The sequence below is a fragment of the Diadema setosum genome, chromosome 15 (assembly GCF_964275005.1).
Source record: "Diadema setosum chromosome 15, eeDiaSeto1, whole genome shotgun sequence".
In the NCBI taxonomy this organism is placed as follows: domain Eukaryota; kingdom Metazoa; phylum Echinodermata; class Echinoidea; order Diadematoida; family Diadematidae; genus Diadema; species Diadema setosum.
In genome coordinates this window covers 32,008,986-32,032,099 of record NC_092699.1, presented here as the reverse complement: position 1 = coordinate 32,032,099, position 23,114 = coordinate 32,008,986, and the positions used below count along the sequence as shown (strand labels likewise).

General features: G+C 39.5%; 1 protein-coding gene across 1 annotated transcript; it reads left to right on the top strand.

The window, feature by feature from the left end:
* The first annotated feature begins 12,378 nt into the window (after positions 1-12,378).
* LOC140238814 (betaine--homocysteine S-methyltransferase 1-like) lies at positions 12,379-22,500 on the top strand. The gene is made up of 8 exons (XM_072318714.1): positions 12,379-12,526; positions 12,941-13,065; positions 13,960-14,151; positions 14,985-15,132; positions 19,264-19,452; positions 20,383-20,513; positions 20,924-21,021; positions 22,220-22,500. Exons 1-8 carry the CDS (start codon positions 12,379-12,381, stop codon positions 22,305-22,307), a joined length of 1,119 nt encoding a protein of 372 aa, XP_072174815.1. The 3' UTR covers positions 22,308-22,500.
* Positions 22,501-23,114: the final 614 nt, after the last annotated feature.

Sequence of the window (23,114 nt, the reverse complement as noted above, 5' to 3'; positions counted from 1 at the left end):
ACGCAACGAAGGTATTATCATGATCATTTCATCCTATTATGCGCAACAAACCTCACTTATTATAACTGACTAGAAATTAGCTCTTCGCCGCGAAGCTGTTGAAACTCCACACGGGGACTCCACATCACATCCTATATAGCTGCATAGTGATCACAACAACAAGAAGAACAGCAACTCTCGATCTATTCTATTCAGGCACTGATCGCGAAATCAACATTAAAATTTAGATTAGAATAAACAGTTGCGACCTAGAGGGTGACAAAGTGAAAAAAGGTCCCATATTATGTAACCTTCACCCCTCTGCTTAATAGTTCTTGCTTTCAAACCATTTCTGTTACAAATTAATTATTGGGAACTCGATCCTTTAAGGATACCCTAATCAGACATTCTCTGTATGGGCGAGAGTAAAATAGGGACACCTTGACTGACCTAGCAGTTTCTCTGCCTTTAATAGGGGAACGTGCAGATCATACAATCAATGTGTCATATGCCATTGTTAGTGCATGGTAATCATAGTATAGAAGGGGTTATATAGCTCGTCTTTATTATGATAAGAACCTATGCATATTTATTGACTTCAGTTTAAAAAAAAAAAACCAAAAAAGATCAATTCCATGCTTACATGTTAGGCATTTGTCATTGTCACTATCAGAACAGACAAATTTTTGGGATTTGATCATTTTCGATTAAGTGGTTACATCTCTTTATACAACCATCATACATAGTATCAGAGTATAAAAAAGTGTACACTGCAAAAAGTCCGGTGAAACACCGATAGATAGATAGATAGACAGATAGATAGATAGATAGAAAGATAGATATTCTACACTTGATAAAAATGAAACTGAATCCAGTTTCCCATACCATGATATTTTGTCTGTTTCATTATTGAATGACAATATTAACCGTAGATGTGTGTACGATTCTATATAGAGAAGGACAAAACAAAGATCAGGCACCCGGCAGAAGAAAGCAGGAAAAACAGAATACAAACGGCAATGTGAGTGAAGATCCCCTAAAAATAAAATCATAATAAAATGAAAAAAAAAAAATAACGACAACAATTTCTCAATGTAACTTCTAAAGGGTCACTTACTTATTCAGTTCAATTCAGTTTATCAGAAAGAGAGATAAGCTATTCAAATTCATGAAATTCTTCCGTCGAGATGTTTTCATTGCAACTGATTGACAAATTGCCCTACATCGACGTAAATAAGCACTGAATTGATCAGTGTTTTGCTAGTAGCCATGATAAAAAATCATGGGCGTACATACTCGAGCAGGATTCGAACCTACGACCTCCTGATCACCGGACAGGCGTCATCTCCACTAGACCACCGAGCTTTCGCCCGACAGCAAGTGTTGGTTCTAATCCTTATAGCATGCAGCGGGTACTGCTTTGTTATTCAAATTCATGAAATTCTTCCGTCGAGATGTTTTCATTGCAACTGATTGACAAATTGCCCTACATCGACGTAAATAAGCACTGAATTGATCAGTGTTTTGCTAGTAGCCAAGATAAGCTTATGAAGAAAATTTCACAATTTCATTGTTCGTAGATTTCGAAAGAGTACCTGATTTTTGGTCTTTCAAAGGCATAACAAAAAAGTTATATTTTTGATTTTACAATTATGATTGAGCTCCTAAGTAGAATAAGGTAATGTTTATTATAAAAATATGAAAATGTTTGAACAGCTTGTTACCAGAGTTAACCTAAAAACAAAACAAAACAAAACAAAGTAATTAACAAAAACACCAGCTAGTGCACTGCAAACGAGTAACATAGATTTTTAAAATCACATATTTGTGGCCTGTCTTGCTTCAATTCAAACTGTTCAGATTTTATTGATTAGTAAGCCCTATAACTTTGAAGGGATGATATAGATTTGATTGAAATGGGGATTCAAGTTCTCACTTTCTGCGAAATAGAGAAACCACTTATGAAATATTAAAGAACACACAATTCTAAAAGGGATTAAAAGTTTATCATTTTTTTTTAATGAAAACCCGTTTAAGTTTTCACTTTCTGCAAAATAGTTAGAAACCCCTTATATGAGCATACAATATTCTAAGAGCAACTGAAAGTCTATCAAACTTTTGATGAAAACCGGTTTCAAAATGACTGGAACAATATAAAACAAAGCAAAACAAAATGCTCCTATAAAGAGAGGAGTAATTTTCTTGTAAGCCATTACATTTGAATTATGGAATTTTAGTTTTGGGGTAAATATGGAATTGAAAGTTCCAATTTCAAGTCTTTTTATTTCCCGTCATAATCTTTTGTCGTCTTTCAAAGGCATAGTCCTTTCTATACTTTGATGAGTCCATACATCTCGTGACTCGCGTGGGTTGGTTTTGACCCTCCAACCCCTTTTCCTTCGCCCCAAGTTTTCCCTGTCCTCTCTATAGTCTCTTCCGGTTATTCCTTCCACTGCTTTTTTTTTTCTTCTTCTTCTTTTCTTTTTAACAAGAAAGAACACTGGTAACTTGTGTTTATTTGTTTTGTTTGTGTATTGCTTTTAGTCTTTCATTTCTTTTTAAAGGCGATTTGCCTCGTTTTGTTAGTGCAGCAGTAATGGTATCAGTTGTTGTTTATGAGAAGACCGCAAACTTTTTGGCAGTCCCCTCCATTTCCTGTCACTTTTAATTCGGTATCATAAAGTCACGACATCTCTATTGTAACGATTTCATTATTCTTTGATTACTATGTTGTATTGATTTTGCATTATTCAAATGCAATATCTGTAAATGCATTTCAGTATAGTAAATCAAATAAATGAAATGAAAAATGAGCGAATACAATAACATTCGATGCAAATTATGAAATGGATGCTTTGCCACCTTGTAATTGACGGACCATCAAACTTGTCTATACGCAAGTTCCTTCTTTGTTTAAACCCGATTTATGAATTTTATGAATTGTTACGTCGCGCAAGCTTATGGATTATGTCACCTTGAAAACGAGAGAAACGCCTACCCTGGTCTAACCAACACTAAAACTACTAAGGAAAAGAAAGGTTTAATTTTGTACTAATATGTAGGGCCAACATGGTCTAACTCCGAACTGCATGCGGGCTTAAATTTACAGACCGTTTCTGTAATATGATATTTTTTATGGATGTTTCTTTTCCTACAGCCGTATAGTGTATAGTAACGAAACATTTCATTCACCTGCAGCTCCCTTCCCCATTATGTTCCATAGACAGGAATTCATCTGTTGTTGCTAGGTAGGGTAAGCTCCGGCAGGCTTTGTGCTGCTGGTCCGCGATGGTTGTTAACAATACTCTTGTGGGGGAAAAATACATAAAAACTTGTGTCTGAAAATTACGAAGTAGAACGTGCATGATGCCGTGGAAAATTATGAAACTCATGAATATTGCGTGAATGTGGAGATGTCAGCATTTAAAATGACATAAGCTCCTAAAGGCACTGACGATGAACCTCTCACATGGCACGCAACATGAGAGAGCTACATTGCCATCTGTGCTAACATCATGCCTTCATAAATACTATGTTCCGTTGCGACCCTCGATCGTTTAGAACATTGAACTTCCGTATCCGCAGCGCGGAGTGTGCACGGTCGCAATAGCAGTGAACAGCGAAAAGACGCGTACGTTTGTCTTGTCCCCTTATATAACCTGGGAGGTGACGGGTCTCACCTCCCTGCCTTATCCCATTGCAATGTTGGACCTGCTGGCCTGGATTGAGTCGGTGGATATACACCAGCAAATTATACGAGGCTTTAGTGCTTGGGGGCAAGTATTCGGATCACGACAAACCGAGGGATATCAACGAACGAAGGTATTATCATGATCATTTCATCCTATTATGCGCAACAAACCTCACTTATTATAACTGACTAGAAAATAGCTTTTCGCCACGAAGCTGTTGAAACTCCACACGGGACTCCACATCACACCCTATATAGCTGCATAGTGATCACAACAACAACAACAAGAAGAACAGCAACTCTCGATCTATTCTATTCAGGCACTGATCGCGAAATCAACATTAAAATGTAGATTAGAATAAGCAGTTGCGACCTAGAGGGTGACAAAGTGAAAAAAAAGTCCCATTATTATGTAACCTTCACCCCTCTGGCTTAATAGTAGGTTCTTGCTTTCAAACCATTTCTGTTACAAATTAATTATTGGGAACTCGATCCTTTAGGATACCCTAATCAGACATTCTCTGTATGGGCGAGAGTAAAATAGGGACACCTTGACTGACCTAGCAGTTTCTCTGCCTTTAATAGGGAACGTGCAGATCATACAATCAATGTGTCATATGCCATTGTTAGTGCATGGTAATCATAGTATAGAAGGGGTTATATAGCTCGTCTTTATTATGATAAGAACCTATGTATATTTATCGACTGCAGTTAAAAAAAAAATAAATTCCATGCTTACATGTTAAGCATTCGTCATTGTCACTATAAGAACAGACAAATTTGGGGGGTTTGATCATTTTCGATTACGGTGGTTATCTCTTTTGTGGACAACCATCATACATAGTATCAGAGTATATAAAAATACCATAGTGTATGCAGAGGCGTACCCAGGATTTTTTAGAGGGGGGTGTTCAGTGGCGTACCGTGGGTCAAGACATGGGGGGGGGGGGGCGCACCTCATGGAAGCAACATCAGAATTGCATAACTGTACAATTAAATGCGAGCGAGCGGAGCGAGCGAGCTTGAAAATTTTGACATTTTACAGTCCCCAAACTGCCGTTTGTAGCTATATATAATAATAATATAATAATAATAACATCAGGAGAATTGCATAACGATAAAATGCGAGCGAGCGAAGCGAGCGAGCTTGAAAATTTTGACATTACCCCAAACTGCCGTTTGTAGCTATATTTTTTCGCTTTAGAAATTAAGGGGATGGGGCGCACCGGGCGCAACTGCTGGCAATTACTGACAACAACATCAGGAGAATTGCATAACGATTAAATGCGAGCGAGCGAAGCGAGCGAGCTTGAAAATTTTGACATTTTACAGTCCCCAAACTGCCGTTTGTAGCTATATATAATATATATATATAAATTAAGAGGGTTGCACCGGGTGCAACTGCTGGCAGTTGCTGGCGATTAAACGCGAGCGAGCGAAGCGAGCGAGCTTGAAAATTTTGACATTTTAAGTTCCCAAACTGCCGTTGGCAGCTATATTTTTTAGCTTTAGAAATTAAGGGGAGGGGGTGCACCGGGCGCAACTGCTGGCAATTACTGACAGCAACATCAGGAGAATTGCATAACGTTAAATGCGAGCGAGCGAAGCGAGCGAGCTTGAAAATTTTGACACTTTACAGTCCCCAAACTGCCGTTTTTATATGTATATAATATATAGTATTTGCTTTGGAAATTAAGGGGGTTGCACCGGGTGCAACTGCTGGCAGTTGCTGGCAGTAACATCAGGAGAATGGCATAACGATTAAATGCGAGCGAGCGAAGCGAGCGAGCTTGAAAATGTTGACATTTTAAGTCCCCAAACTGCCGTTGGCAGCTATATTTTTTCGCTTTAGAAATTAAGGGGAGGGGGTGCACCGGGCGCAACTGCTGGCAATTACTGACAGCAACATCAGGAGAATTGCATAACGATAAAATACGAGCGAGCGAAGCGAGCGAGCTTGAAAATTTTGACATTACCCCAAACTGCCGTTTGTAGCTATATTTTTTCGCTTTAGAAATTAAGGGGAGGGGGCGCACCGGGCGCAACTGCTGGCAATTACTGACAACAACATCAGGAGAATTGCATAACGATTAAATGCGAGCGAGCAAAGCGAGCGAGCTTGAAAATTTTGACCTTTTACAGTCCCCAAACTGCCGTTTGTAGCTATATATAATAATATATGTATATATATATATATATATATATACATATATAGATATAATTGCTTTTGAAATTAAGGGGGTTGCACCGGGTGCAACTGCTGGCAGTTGCTGGCGATTAAACGCGAGCGAGCGAAGCGAGCGAGCTTGAAAATTTTGACATTTTAAGTTCCCAAACTGCCGTTGGCAGCTATATTTTTAGCTTTAGAAATTAAGGGGAGGGGGTGCACCGGGCGCAACTGCTGGCAATTACTGACAGCAACATCAGGAGAATTGCATAACGTTAGATGCGAGCGAGCGAAGCGAGCGAGCTTGAAAATTTTGACATTTTACAGTCCCAAAACTGCCGTTTGTAGCTATATTTTTTCGCCTTAGAAATTAAGGGGAGGGGGCGCACCGGGCGCAACTGCTGGCAATTACTGACAGCAACATCAGGAGAATTGCATAACGGTTAAAATGCGAGCGAGCGAAGCGAGCAAGCTGGAAAATTTTGACATTACCCCAAACTGCCGTTTGTAGCTATATTTTTTCGCTTTAGAAATTAAGGGGAGGGGCGCACCGGGCGCAACTGCTGGCAATTACTGACAGCAACATCAGGAGAATTGCATAACGATTAAATGCGAGCGAGCGAAGCGAGCGAGCTTGAAAATTTTGACATTTTACAGTCCCGAAACTGCCGTTTGTAGCTATATTTTTTCGCTTTGGAAATTCGGGGGGGGGGGGGGCGCACCGGGCGCAACTGCTGGCAATTACTGGCAGTAACATCAGGAGAAAGGCATAACGGTTAAAATGCGAGCGAGCGAAGCGAGCGAGCTTGAAAATTTTGACATTTTACCGTCCAAAAACTGTCGTTTGTAGCTACATGTATATTTTTTTCGCATTGGAGGGAGGGGACGCCCGGTGCGCCCCCTGGATCCGCCACTGGTAGTCAAGGGTGTCGGTTTATGTTCATGATTGGGGGAGGTATGACCAGCGAGGGGGCGTCGAAGTGACCAAGCGGGAGAAGGATGTCCATAATCTGCACTTTATATATAGAGCATCCCCTAATTTGTTTGTGTTTGTGAGTGTGTGTGTTTCATATAGATGGAAAAGTTAGGAAATAGCCAAGGTCAAGTCTTATTATTGGCAATGCAAGGCATAGACTAGTATGTAAAACAACACTGCAAAATCAATGATCAAGCTTTGATAGCATAATTATGTGTACAACCTATCAAACATTGCGCAACATTGCAGCGACTCTTTTTGCCATTCCGATATTCTGAGTACACTGCGCACATCCTGCTTGTATTCAAAATGCCAACCAGGAATCACGCTGAATCACAATCTTTTGTCGTTTCCGGGCTTTTTGAACAATGTTATACCTCTTTAATTATATGGTTAAAAGAAATCTTAGAAAAATATCTTCTTCTTTTTCTTGATCATCCTTTCATATCGATTTCAAAAGCAGTTTACTAACCCTTGAATTACCATTTTCGTAGGTTTTTTCTTTCTTTTTTTTTTCCTTTTTTCTTAATCAGCGGATGGGGGGGGGGGGGGGCACGATGGGGGGGGGGCACGTAGTTACCTCCGTAGTTACGCCACTGTTCCTAGACCTAGATATCTAATGAATTTTAGGCGCAATAAAGTCATCCAACCACAATTTGTAGACTCACACTCATTAAACCTACTTTCAGTTTTAACTTTCAGTCATTGAAAAGATTCATATCTACTATTACTAAAGGTTAACCAAGTCCATGTGCTATTACTAATTACATTGAGTAGCAAGTAACTTGCTACTCCCAGAGCTTCCGGAGCTTGCTGCTTCCAGTAGGCTACTATACTGACTGTACTTGGTATATAGTCAGTGGCGTATCTAGGGAAAACGGCGCCCGTGGCAAGCGCGAAAATTGCGCCCCTAATTTCTGAAAAAGTATTCAACCCCAACCCCATCCCGGTAGGGACTTTAAAAAAGTCCTCATGATAAATGCTTTTTGAAGCACTTAAGAGGGGTCTTTTGAGGGTGATTTAAATGTATAGGCTACCCTAAATTTTGATATATTTTGGCGAGCGAGCGCAGCAAGCGAGCCGAAAATTTTTATATTTCAGCTTTATACATAACATGGAATTCTTGTCATTTTTGGTTATTAAATCTTCGAATTACAATTCTAATCATAGTGACGGCCTTATAGATAACGATTTGTACCAACAGTGTCCAACCCCATCCCGGTAGGGACTTAAAAAAAGTCCACATGATGTGCTTTTTCAAGCACTTATATAGAAGGGGTCTTTTGAGGGTGTTTTAAATGTTATAGATATTGAAGAATTTTGGCGAGCGAGCCGAAAATTTTTGTATTTCAGCTTACAAAACATGGAATTCTTGTCATTTATGGTTATTAAATCTTCGAATGACAATTCTAATCAAGATATAGTGACCGTCTTATAGATAACGATTTATACCATCAGTGTTCAACCCCAATCCCATCCCGGTAGGGACTTAAAAAAAGTCCACTTGATATGCTTTTTCGAGCACTTAAAAGGTTTTTTTTTTAGGGTGATATAAAATCTGATAAATTTTGATAAATTTTGGCGAGCGAGCGCAGCGAGCGAGCCGACAATTTTTTGTATTTCACATTACAAAACATGGAATTCTTGTCATTTTTTGGTTATTAAATCTTACAATATTCTAATCAGGATGTAGGTGACGGCTTCATAGATAACCACTTATGCCAACAAACTAAGGACTTGGAAAAATACTCTGAATTACTACGAGTGCCAGTGAGTGAGCCGAAATTTTTATATTTCCACGTCATCATTACGTTTTGTTCTTCTTGATTTGTTTTGGTTTTTTTTTTTTGATAAATTTTGGCGAGCGGGCGCAGCGAGCGAGCCGAAAATGTTTATATTTCAGCGTTACAAAACATGGAATTCATGGAATTCATGTTTTGTTTTTATCTGGTTTGATTTGGTTTTCTGCCCCCCCCCCCCTTCTCCTTCGCCCCGTCCGGGCGAGATTTTCTATTTTCTTCTTCTTCTTTTTTTTTCTCGTTTTTTTTTTTTCACGTGCCCCTTTGCCCCCCCCCCCGATACGCCACTGTTGGTAGTTGATACTACTGACTTAGCATGCAATGTGCATATCTGCAGCGCAGCATGCATTGTACACACATAATATTACGCATCATACACAATTTACGGTACCGCGTACGGTATCGAGCAAAGAAAGGATCGGGAATGTCTACTGTTTGCGCGTCAGCTTCGCGCACGGTGCAGTAACGTAGTATTAACACGTACTGTACACGAGTTCTTTAGTGCGTATGATATTATGTAACTCCATAATGTATCATCATCCACACAAACATTAAAACAAGGAAGAGAGAGAGAGAGAGAGAGAGAGAAAATGAACGCAAAAGAAAGGAAAGGCGGAATTCAAAACGGAAATAAAAGCGGTAAAGACAGCTTTTCTTTCATTTGTCAACATCTAAGCATTGCTGAAGAGGGGTGTTGAATAGCTCATATACCTCCCTTTTGCCCAAGGGGGGTGTTTGAACACCTTAAACACCCCCCTTTTGGCAAAGGGGGGTGTTTGAACACCCAAAACACCCCCCCTCGGTACGCCCTTGAGTGTATGTAAGCACTATAATGTATAGTTATGATTATTTCAATAAGACAAAGAGAGAGAGAGGGGAGAAAAAATTTTGTTTTCATCTTTCAAGATGGTTGGAAGGCTGGCATGATAACGCGTACACACCATTCATTTTATTGCTCAGTAAGACTCCCCTGGATTCGAACCAACACCCGAACTCATTTATACATGCAGTCCCCCTGCCCCGGTATGCAGTCATCCGATTGAAAATAATTATAATGATAATAACTGTTTTCTGTTATAGCGCATTTCACATCAGAATTTCAGTGTGCTTGAGGCTGCTTTCACATAGAAGTATTCGGTATTCGCTATTCGCTATTCGCTATTCGCTATTCGAGCACCGAATACACCATCACCCGCACCGTCAACTCACCATCCCATGTAGTGAGGATTTCTTCCTCCTACATCGCAGCAAATCTTATAAACAATTTCTAAACTGCATCAGAATGTCGGTCTACATGCTTATATTTGCTAACGGGCAAATCCAGACCAAAAGTGTCATTATTTCATAAACGAGAGACGGTATAAGCTGCAAGAAAATCGAACAAGTTCGATTCCCACTTTGCTATACTTTTCGCAGGTATTCGGTACTTTCGAATAGTGCCCTCTTATGTGAACCGGTGTGAGGAAATCCTATCGTTCGATTCAAGCTATTCGCGTGCCCTCGAAAAACGAGCCCGAATACCCGAATAGTATACTTCTATGTGAAAGCAGCCTGATACACACTGCATTATATTCTATCCAGTCCACTGACATAGTATATAGTAGTCAGGTAGTACAGATACTTGCTCTCTCACAACCTTTTGTAGCATCCATTGGTATTCAAGCTATAGTCCCCGTTTTACAGGCGCGCACGTGCTGGTCCACCAACATAAACATCATCCTGTACACTAACGGGTATTCCAGATATCAATATTTATATCAATATTAATGGACAAAGTGCCTTGTTGAGGGGGCTTTGTTCGCGGGGCTTGAACCATCGCTTTCATGATTCAAAGACGATCGCGGTCCCCATCCACTCGGCCACGACACCTCCCAACTGTTCCATGTTCAGAGCCCCAAATCATCCTGCATGCTATTAAAATGCATGGCTGCTCATGCATCTTGAACTGAAATGTGGGGGAATTGTAATGCATAGTATCCGAACTCAAAGTCTACGTATACTACTTTACCTCCGGAGGCCTGTTTTTTTTTTTTTTTTTCTTAGAAGGACGGCAAAATTACTGTGTATCCTTTGACGAAGTGCTTGTTTTGAAACCCCAATTACGCAACGAGCAACGAGTATAAAGATAAATGTATTGTACACATTGTCAAAAAACGTCCCATTTAAATACCAACGGCTGCAAAGAAAAGGTGCATAGAAAGGTAGATTTACGAAAGGTTACCATTTGTGTATACTCACAGGGGTCCCTATATGCACACTAAACGTTCTGCTAGACTGCCAATTTATAGTAGAGGTTTCCCACTGATCGCACTCTAACGATAATAACGTCTTACTATGCTACCACTATACTGTTTTTCTACCACTGCTACTTGTACTGCTAGTACTGATGAATTATAAGAATATCACACACTATGCTATCTGCTACTAGGAGTACTACTGTACTATATCACTATACTACGTACTTCTTCTTCTTCTACTACTACTATACTACTACTACTTCCACTAGTACTATTTCTAAGCTATTACTAGAAGTGCTAATACTACTATACTATTCACTACTACTGCCAGGGGCTGCATCCCCCCTCCCCATTTTTATTTCCGCTGGTAAAAAACAAACAAACACACAAACAAAACTTATAACAACAAAATCCACCACCCATGAATTGAATGACAGTAACCCATCGATTCCACAGCCCGCAACCCTAAAATACGTTCCGCGAAACCTGTATGACTACTATATACTCCGCCACAAGCAATGTACAATGATAATGATAACAAAAATTGTAACAACTTGATAGCAATATACCACAGTCATGCCCAAACGTATATAGGCCTATGATAATATCCTTGAAAACGATTCAATAAACTTGTCTATTGAAGGCTTTTCCATGCTGATTATGCAGAGATGATTGGTAGAAGGTTGAATTAGATTAACGAAGATATCGCCAGGAGGGTGTATGCTGACTGTGTTGAGCATTAATGATTTTACAACCCTTTAAGACCCATTCCCAGCCAGTAATCACTATGATATAACGCACGTACGCTCTATTACTAGCGGTGCTGTACGCATTCGCAAATATTTATACATGACCTCATTTTTATCTTTCGTAGACAACATTGCAATCTTGTCGCTTGTCTTATTATTATCGGAGCTTTATTCGATCTGCAGCAATACTTTTCAGATCTTAGCTCTTTTATCAAGGGGTTAGGGATCGTCTTTGGCTAATAAAAAAAGAAAGAATGGAAAAATGAATATCAAACACGAAAACAAAGAGGAGACATTCCGCAGCTGTAGATACTCGTTTCCTCTGAAATTATCACAAAATTGAACTCACGCATCTTCCTATAGTTTAATGCTCATCAAAAGTATAATGTACCCTGCTTTTTGGATTACTTTTATTTTACCTCTCTTTACTTTTATTTACGTTGTGCGTTTTTGTGCTTTTGATGTAGTCGCCGCGATGGAGAGAAAAACAAAATAAACATGATCTTGAACTTGAGCAAATATTGGTTGAAAAAAATAACTTAGAAACATCATTTGAGAGAAAAATGGTTATCTATGTTTTCATTGATGAAGAATCATGTAGTTACCATAAATTTTTTTATCGATATTCCCTTTGTTATATTGAAAAGTGAGACGCTGAGCATTTTCCCTTTATTCATTATCATTAGGCCTACCTTCAAAGTGTTATGTCTTCATGACGTCATTCATTACGTCTGCAGACTTTGCCTGACTCTATACTGTTCTATAGCTCTTCAACTGACCATGACCTCAAAACCGAAGGGCCTCCTAGAACGACTGGCCGACGGCCCAGTAGTCGGCGACGGAAGCATGCTGTGGACTCTGGAGAAGAGAGGCTACGTAGCGGCCGGAAGTTGGACACCAGAAGCAGTCGTCCAGTACCCAGATGCAGGTTATAACCTATATACTTCTTTTACGGATTATCCTCTTTCCCATGCCGTATTACTCCCAACACACATACACAGCTCCAGATATACACACTCACACAATATTAATGACATGATAAACTCAAAGTACATTTCGCAAAGACAAAGTCCACTGATCATTTCTATTTCCGGTCTCAGATGTCAATATTTGTTTCTCATGATACCAGAAACAAATGATTTTTTTTTTCAGAAATGAAATAAACATGCAAGTATGACAGAACGTAGGCCTAATCATAGGAGGTAAAGAAATACGTAACAAAATATGCTACAGTCCATAAGTTCAATTCAATTTTTCATGAAGCGGTTTTAAGCAAATATATAAAGTTTTGCTGCGTTTTCATTTTTGTCTTCCTTGTTTTGTTTTGTTTTTCTTACAAAAGTGAAGCAGCTGCATCGCGAGTTCCTCCGCGCAGGCGCAGACGTGTTACAGACATTCACTTTCTTCGCTTCGGAGGAAAACCTCAAGTTCAAGGGTGTCGGTGATACCGGGGATGCAGCAGTTAGCGTGAGTTGAAATAGACAAGGCGGCCTCCATATAGCGACAATACAGACAGACAGAATGATCCGATAGACGCAAAATCACACATAATAAACACAACGTATGACCATGAGTAATAATGAAATAATAATAGTCAGTTCTTAGAAACGCATAATACCATACAAATAGTCTCTATGCGTGTACAAAATAATGAAACAAAATCTATCACATTTTTCTCTAATTCAAACATGTAATCAACAATTGTCAAAAAGGTGAGTTTTTAACACAGATTTGAATTTATCAAAATCTGTAATGCATCTAACACTGAGAGGGAGATTATTCCATAATGAGGGTGCCATTTTTCCAAAAGACCTATCACCATATGTCTTAGATTTGACACTTATTTCAGAGAGGAGATTTTTTGATTTTGAGCGCAGATTACGACCAGGATGATATGGCTTGATGAGTTCACTGAGAGATGCAGGGACATTTCCTTGAAAACATTTGAATGCAAGGGTCAAAATCTTAAACCTGATACGAGCTCTTATGGGCAACCAATGAAGACTACGAAGAATGGGAGTTATAATAAATATGATCAAATTTCCTTTTGCGTGTCACAAGCCTTGCGGCTGAATTTTGTATCCGTTGGAGTCCTTTCAGGTGAGAGTCTGGAACTCCAATGAGCAAACCATTATTATTATCCAAATGACTAAAAATAAACGCATGAACCAGTTTTTCTGTAGTTGCTTTATCGAGAAAGTGTCTCAATTCAGCCTCTATGCGATACCAACGGTAATTTAGAACTAATTATTTGAGAAATTCATTGACATGATCAAAATAGGAAATCCTGTCAAAGCCTCGTTTGAGAAAAATGACCGTAGCGGATGTGTGATAATGGCTCCTCCGTCTTGTTCCAATCAGTACGACGAACTCAACCGGCGGGCTTGCGAACTCGCCCGTGAGGTGGCGGACGAAGGGGACGCCCTGGTGGCTGGTAGCTTGTCTCCGGTCACCATTTACCAGGATGGCGCGGGAAAGGAACGAGTGCAAGAGGCATTCAAAAAACAACTCGACATCTTTCAGGAGAGAGGCGTGGATTTCCTACTCGGAGAGGTAAGTTTTAAAACTGAGGAGAAATGATCATTGACTGCGATTTAGTTCAAAACTTCTGGTGGCAGTGTTTTGTTGTGCATTCCACCTGAATTGGACTAGGGAGTGAAAGCGAGGAGTATAATACTAGGAAGTGAAAATGGCCTACTTTTATTACAACTTGAAAACATTTCAAGACCATACACTTTATTGTCTCAAAAAGAAGAGTAATTAAATAAACATCTCTAATCGCCCTTGAATTTTTAGAAACTTGACATGATAAATACGTTCGACTTGTCGACATCATCAAAATCAAAAACTTAATTCATGCGAAATTAAACAATATTACGAAATCAATACCCGATGATCATGAAACTGTAAACAAATAGTTGTCCACACTCTCAAATTTAAAATGATGACCATGAAAATTGGAAGACAAATCCTTTGACCACTGATATTATTGATGAAATCTATACCATCTTGAGATGTAATTAATTTCAATGTCTATAAGTGGAAAACAGGATAATGTCATCTGGGCCCTGCTGCATAAAAGCTGGGATTAAACACAAGTAAAACAAACATATACGTCTCTGAATACTCAATTCTGATTGGCTCACACCCTGACTAATGTCGGATCTTCTGACTTATGTTTGCTTGCATCTTTTTGCGCAACAGTGCCCCGAGTACTGATGACTAACAAAGCAAAATCAATAACCGTTACTGTTAAGAATTGATAGGCGGCACAGTCTTGAAACATCATAAACTTTAGACAGGATACTTTTGATGTTTGTTACTTCCCTTGATAATAAAAGTTATTCAACACGCCTCCCCCCTCACACACACACATACTCTCATAGTTCTTTGGCTACGTGGAGGAGGCAGAGTGGGCAGTCGAGGTGATGGTGTCCAGCGGGCTTCCGGTGGCGTGTATGATGAAGATGACGGTGATCGGCGACACATCGGGAGTGAAACCCGACGAAGTGGCCGTCAGGCTTGCCAAAGCAGGTGAGTTGCTTCGTTCTATACCACGTCATCGGCCAATTATCGCTTTGAAGCCACCGCGCCGCCATCTCGATACCAAGCAACATATCGCCCATACATGAGCTTACGACATCGCGTGATCTTCGCGACGGTCTCTGTTCGAAAATGCGTGCAAAGCCACGTAGAGTGAGCGTTGTAAGATGGCGGAGCGGCGGCTTGATTCATTCTTTTGTACGACGTGGACGGGTCAACGAGATACCCAGTTACGTCCAACAGAGATCATTGTTCTCATCAAGTACACTGGGGTAATTGTGCTGCCAAAATTGTCATCCTGTATAAATTGGCAACTCCGAATTTTACCGGGTATCCATATTCAAGAAAGGCTAGATGGGACTCAAGGTTTAATGATTCATTCAATTTGCACAAATTAAACGATTTTTATTCAATAGTAATTCCATTTTCTTTGCTCAATTTTTCACCAATAAATTAAAAGAATTACACAAATTTGCTAATTTGCGAAAGAAATAAAGCCTATACCGACATGTAACTTAATCTTCTGAGGTTTTTTTTTTTTTTTTGTTGTAAACCTAAGGATCAGTTAAAAAGTTGTAACGATTATGAGTTGTTTTTTTTTTAGATAAAACTCCAGAGACAAAATAAGGCGAAAGAGAGAGAGAAATAAAATGTCTTCATTCCACCTCATAAAATACCAACTATCTGACTCTTGAAAAAAAAAAATGTCAAAGAGATACAACTTCCACCAGAGAAATGTCTTTTCTGGGAAATTTATTAAATGAAGTGGAAAGGATTAAGATCACGCAACACCATGTGATGAAATCACAATCGCATGCAAATCGGATGTTGACGTTCTAACATCGCAGCCTCCCAAATGTTGCATTGGTTTGAAGTTGTGCATAAGAATAACAATTGCTTAAAAAAATCAAATCAGAATTTTGTTGCTATGTTGATATCATTGATCCCCTCCAAAAGACAAATGAATGCAAAATCATTATGACTCTTGTATGATTTCCTGCGGAGTCTTTGATATCGTTGTTTTTTTTTTTAATATCGATCGTATTAAAAGAGAAAACATTTGTTGAAGATTTGTTTGCAAGTCGGTTGAAGATATAATGAGACAACGCGTCATGCCACTCGTGAATGCTTACGGGGTTCGTTGTGATCGATATCACTTTTAAGTAAGGATATAGGACTTTGGTTTCTGAATTGTTTACCTTGTTTTGTCGGATGGAAATCAAACATTCATCATCGTCTTTGGTTTTTACATTTTCTTTTATCTTATCTGTGAGGTCGAATTGATAAGACACACCGACAATATTAATGTTCGAAAACAAGCCAAGTCGTTAACACGACGACGACGGTATACATTATAATCCCTGCATTGAGGCTTATCAGAGAGATAGAAGATCATTAGCTTTGCACTCCTTAATGTTGCGGAGGGGGGGGGGGGGGGGTGTTTAGATACGTTTTGTGCTGATCGAATATTCTATTGCCTGTGCAACCAGAAATGAAGGTTTACAGGTCTTGTCGTTTTTCCTGACATTCTAATGTTTCGATGTGAACTGCAGAAGCGTGCCTCAACATGGAACAGCATGGAACTACAAAACACGATGTTCTATCTCCATGCTCTATAAGGAAGTCAAGACGGATCACGTCTAACAGCGGAAAGGGGGGGGGGGGAGGGGGAGGTTGTTGAGAAGCGGCTTCAGCCTCCTAGCACACCCCCTCCCCTCCCCCCCCCCCCGTATAAGAACATGAACACACTTCAAGACTTAACAACAACAACAACAACAACAACAACAACAACAACAACAAAGAATCACACATGCATTTTGGCTTCGAAAACAAGGAAAACAAAAGACTGATTGTAGTGATCAGGGGTGACAATGAGAAAAATTATTGAATTGTGTCTTTTCAACTTGAACAAAATGAGAGAAAAGATCGCATATACAGTGGATATTATTGTATTCAGTCATAAAGAAAGGTATGGCTGTTCCATATACGCCTCACGGAACAAGGCATGAAGGAACCCTAATGCATGATGGCGTTTTGATTATAAATACAATGTAGTGTCTGTTTCTTTCATGTCGTGGAGACGATACATTGATATGCTTCATACTTCTTCGATCATGTTATCCCTTTTGTCGGTTTGGGCATCTCAAAAAGTTATTGTACAATATTTGCTCTGTTCAGACACATTGGCTGAACTTCAGAATTTGATAAGATACTGATAAAGATTCATTATGATAAAGAGTGACTGCAAGGTCATTAGGCAAACAAGTACATTATGTGGGCATTCTTATAGTCTACACATTGTGTCCCTTTTAATGTGATTTTTCTTTGACGGAAAACATAGGAGCCTTAAAATTTTATTTCTTGTTTTGTTTGTGTATATCATTTTAATGTGATAGGCCTTATATTGATGAGTGTAATAATTACCTTGTGGAGCAGAAACAATGTCAAGACAAACTGATATTCTTTTGTATACGGGAACCGCCAGTTACGTAATGTATAGGGTTCACACGGGTAAATAATTGCCCATAGACATTCAAAAATTCTGTGGCGATCAGATAGGTGGGAGAAATGAGGTGTTTCATCTTCACTAACATGGATAAGTGAACTATACCCTGTCATCCATCAAATTTCCAAGGCAGGTTCTTCAGCTTAAACTCTGTCCAAGGGTCCGCAAAGCCAGACTACGAGTTCTTTTCACTCAAAAAATCGCCAATTTTTTGTACATGCACCCAATGAAATATAGTCCCTTCAAATTCTATGAGAAAAGCTTTCATCTTCTAACCAAAATGCAGTTCAAGTTCAAGTTCAAGTTCATATTTATTCGTTTTTTCCACAATATACAAACATAAATCTCACTTTCTTAAGTGACAAAAACGATGCATACAATATTTGTACAGAGAAGACAACAATAATAGGAAAAAAAAAAACTAACAGTAGCGATACATTGCAATAGGTGCTAAGATAACGAAAGTGAAATAGTTTTCAGTATATGCATTGTGTGAAAAAAAAAAAAAAAACAACGGAGGGACCCACTAAAAAGACAGAGCTTGTAGAGTGTGGGCCCCTCTTGTATTAGAAGCCCGATGTAAAAATTGAATTGAAAACAGCAAAAAATCCGCACAAAAAGTTCGTCACAAAAAAGTTTGGGAGCCCACTAAGAGACAGACGAACAAACAGTTATACATAAAACAACAACAGAGTTATGAACATGTAACAGGACTTGGACAGCAACAAGACTACTCCTAATAGGAGGAAAAACAAGAAACAAACATACTTGACGACACAAGAGGAAACAAGACTATAGCGTGATAAAGAGGCAACAGAATAGACAGGAATAAGCAACACAGACAACGATCTTCGGAGGTTTGAGGAAGAAAGAGAAGAAGAAAAAAGAATATAGAACAAACCCTTCAACTGCGAAGTATAGGTTTAAGAAAATCTTATAATCAAGGCTTGAGCAATAGCTACAATAATGAAGAGAACGGCAATGCCGATATTGCGGATGAGTAACAACGTAAGCCTATTAACTAATCTGATTCTGCGAGTCGTCATTATAAGATTGTAAAAGAAAAGACTTTAATCTCCTTTTAAAGGAGTATATAGATTTGTAGAGGAATTCTTACTTAATATCTGCAGCTGTTCAGTTTTATGCCAATCTGCATTATTGATTTTTAATTGATTTTTTTCTTCCATTTATTTTGGTATCTTTGGACATTCAATTTTATTTGCAGGTGTGAGCCCTATAGACGCGCACCCATAATTTAGCTTTAAAGGTACACGGAATCGGAATTCAAGAGGGCGCTGTTGAAGAGCGAGATGATGGCAGCCATCTTTATTATGAAGATCGATGATGTAAAGCTGGTTATTTGTCCGTCAAAGTAATCACGCACAAATTTCTGAAGCTAAGGAACCGGCAAATTATCGCTAATCGGAATCTGCAAAGATATTAAAGGCTTTACTGCCAGTAAAATGTATGCATGTCTGTGATGCAACGGTCCTGCATTGTTGTTTTGGAATTACATGAAATCATACAGTTCACAATATTCGCTCTTACATTATAATCAGTTGTATCTTTATTTATTTTTTTTTTTATAACTGCATGTGTTATTCCCTCACTATAAGGTGCTGACGTCATAGGCGTTAATTGTTGCTTTGACCCGCGCACCGCCCTCGAAACAATAGCCGTAATGAAAGAGGGACTGGAGAGGGCAGGCTTGAAGAAACATTTGATGGTCCAGCCGGTTGGGTACCACACTCAAGAGATCAAGTACGACCCCATCGGCTACTCAAACCTTCCGGAATTCCCCTTTGGTAAGCTGCACCCTACATGTTCGTCAAATGCGGAGCTGGGAGATATACGGCCTAAGATATTATGTACAGGAATATATCTCTCGATATTTTTAATTGATCTAGATGTCAAAAATAGCACTAACATCATGATAACACAAAGGGTTTACTCGGGGGGGGGGGGGGGCGGTGTAATTGACTCTCAAAGTCTCTGTGATAATAATCACACCATGCTCTGAACTACTTGTCACACTTTGGGTCAAACGTATCTCTCAAAACCACCTTAATCGTGGTGCAACTGAGAGTCACTTAAACCACCATGGAATACAATGGTTGCCAAAATTTGTATGGTGTCATACAGCCCCTTCTTCATACTGTGAGTACAATCGAGGCATGTATGTATAATGTAGACCCTAAGGCCCGAATTCACGGAGGTGGTACAAATGAAACAATGGTTTAAACCATGGACAAAGACCATGGAGCGCTAAGTGTCGCATGGAATATTTCGTTACGAAATCAGTCATTTCCTCGATGAAATGATTATTATGTAACGAAATGACAACATTTTGTGACTAAATGAACATTTCGTCCACGAAATGATAATTTCGTTAACGAAACGATAATTTCGTTAACGAAACGGTCATTTTGTCGACGAAATGACTAATTTCGTAACGAAATATTCCGTGCGACACTTGGCGCTCAATGGTTTTTGTCCATGGTTTAAACCATGGTTTCATTTGTACCCGACTTCATGAATTCGGGCCTAATTGTTTTGATTTGAATTGAAATGAAATGAATTGATTTGATTTGATTTATTGGTTTCTGCATAATCACTTTACATGTACACACATCCATCATCGCAAAATTGGTAGAAGTTTGCTCTTTTTTTCTCGGTTTCCTCTTTCTCTCACCCGATCTGATCTCGCCTGACCATTCCACCTGCGTCCGTCATAGCCATGGAACCACGTGCCCTGACTCGCATTGATGCGCGCCAATTTGCGCGTAGGGCGTACGAGCTCGGTGTCACCTACATTGGTGGGTGTTGCGGATTTGAGCCTTATCACATACGCGCCATCGCCGAAGAGGTACTGTATATATATTTTTTTTTTCTCTCTCTCCACACCTTTATTTTATTTCGATTTCATTCGACTAAATGTTGCTATACATTTCACTTGAATGTTTAAAAATAAAAATGTTTGAATCATTCAACTTGAATGTTCAGGTAAAAAAAAAAGTTTGTTTGTTTGTTTGTTTGCATACGTTGTCACACACGCTCGCGCGCGCACGTACATAATTACCCTGATGTGCATTTTTTTTTTTTTTTTGGACCAATCCACAAATCGGGCCGAGGTAACGGTAAATGATATGTTTATAATGGTGATGAAACAATGTGGTTTCTTCTCAGCATGCTCAAAGGAAATAAACACAGGCAATAAAACCGAGTTAAGAATGTTTGCCACAATTTTGTTCTAATTTTGTTCCCTTTTTCCGGTAGTTGACGGAAGAGCGAGGGCGTCCCATTCCGGGTGCCGATAAATCATACCCAGACTACAGCGGACTCAAAAAATGCTTCTATGAGAGTCAGCGTGCGAGGTGAGATTTATTTAAAACCATCATCATGTTTGTCATCATTTTCATCGTTTATCGTCATCAACATTATCGGTGTTTCGTCGTCAGTCTCACCCCCTCCTCTTAATTATCATCATCATCATCAGAATCATTCCATTCATTTATCATCATCGCCCTCGGCGGGCTGTTGGTTTTATCGTCACCATTTTTGTGTTTCTTTTTACGGTGCACCATCAGTATAAGACGGGGTCATCCCACGAGACCGACACCCACGAGTCATACAGCCCCCAAGTTTGACACTGGAAAAGAGTCCGTGAGTCATACAGCCCGCGAGTTAAACCTGCATACAGTGTATGATTTTGATCGGATCTAGGCAAATAAGGCTCATGAATTAGACGCTCGGTAAAAACAGCCCACGAGTTCGACATTACAACATGTGTTAGTGATGTGTCCCGTGGGCCTTGTTTGCCTAGTGTCGAACTCATGGGATGTATGACTCATGGGTTGTATGACTCGTGTGTGTCGGTCTAGTGACGTTCACTCGTATAAGACTACCATTAAGGGGAGACACGGTATAAATGACTTTATTTCATGTGTGAAAAAAAAATGACAATGACAATGACGGCATAACTTGTAAAACTTTAATTCCGTTTCATGATCATGATGATTTTAAACATTTATTGCAGAGCTCAGTCACCAAATGTGGACTTTTTTTGTATTATATACGTTGACCAATCCACAAATCAGGACGTAATGACCATAAGTCATTGGACAAGATCAGATGTCTTATCCACAATGCCCCTCGTCACCAGTGTGTATAATTAAATACATGGCAATGCCGGGGTAATCATGATATCAGTTAGTGCCCTCCAGTAGAGCCTTTGCAACACGGATAAAGAAGATCATACATTAATTTTTCCGCACATGAAGTTTTCAGCCAGTGCAGAAGACGTCAGGATTTATCCCAAGGTTTGAATATTATGTCCAAGCTGATTAGTGCCCACTCATAATTATTTTGTCGTCTCTAAGAACGTCAAGTTAGGTGACATATTGATTCTCTCTTGTCACTCACGCCGCCGGTTCCATTTTAGTTATATTTTCGTACATCGGTTGCTTTTATTATGAAAAATAACTTTCTCATTATCTCCCTTGACAGTAAGATTATTGCTTACTTACATAGCTGTCATTTCTTCTTCTTCTTGTGTGTGTGTTGTGTATGCAGGGGCAATCAAGAGTATTGGAACAAACTGGTACCGGCAGTCGGACGAAAAGAGATCCAGATAATGGCTGACATCAATCAAAATCATTGACACTATCTTCCCAGATTTTATTCGAGATTTTATTCGATGATGCGCTCCTCGTTATAAGTGGAAATAACAAGGCGCGGAACAGACGGGGAAGACGGTCACGTCTGAGGGAATTAATAGGTGCATTAAATAACAACGTCAAATGATAATAATCAATGGAGATTTGTGTCAGTGAGAGCAGAAGTTATTGATTAATTTTGATTGGGGCACCGTTTCATGAAAGTCTTCAGCCCTGACAAGTTGTCAGTCTCTGACAGTTTCGGTAAAATCCGTCTTTTTGATTGCTTGAGAAGCACTGGGCACTGACTGTTACTATGGTAATATTGTCAGAGACTGACAACTTGTCAGGGATGAGAACTTTAACGAAACGGTGCCCTGGTTAACAGCGATGACGGCGATTGTGTCTCACCGCAACCTGGGTCCAGATCAGTGCACCAGAACATCCTAAAAGATCTTGGTGATTATGAATATCACTCGTGAATATCGAGTCCTTGTTTCACCTGCGGAAGTGAGCCCTACAGGGCCCGTTGCTAGAAACTTTGCGTTTAAACGCAACTTGCAACTGATTGTCACTGGCCAATCAAAATCATTGTTGCATGCATGTCTTCTTAATAGGGCAGACCCTGATCCAATCAGAATGGTTGTTTCAAAATTAGCAATTATTTGCAATTGATTGCGACTTTCTTGCAACGGGGCCCTGAACCATCTATAATATTTCCCTCTGCATGGGAGCACGTATCATCAGATCACCTCTTGAAGATATATTATCTCACACGGATGTTCAACAACTCGTGATCCACATGCGGCTGT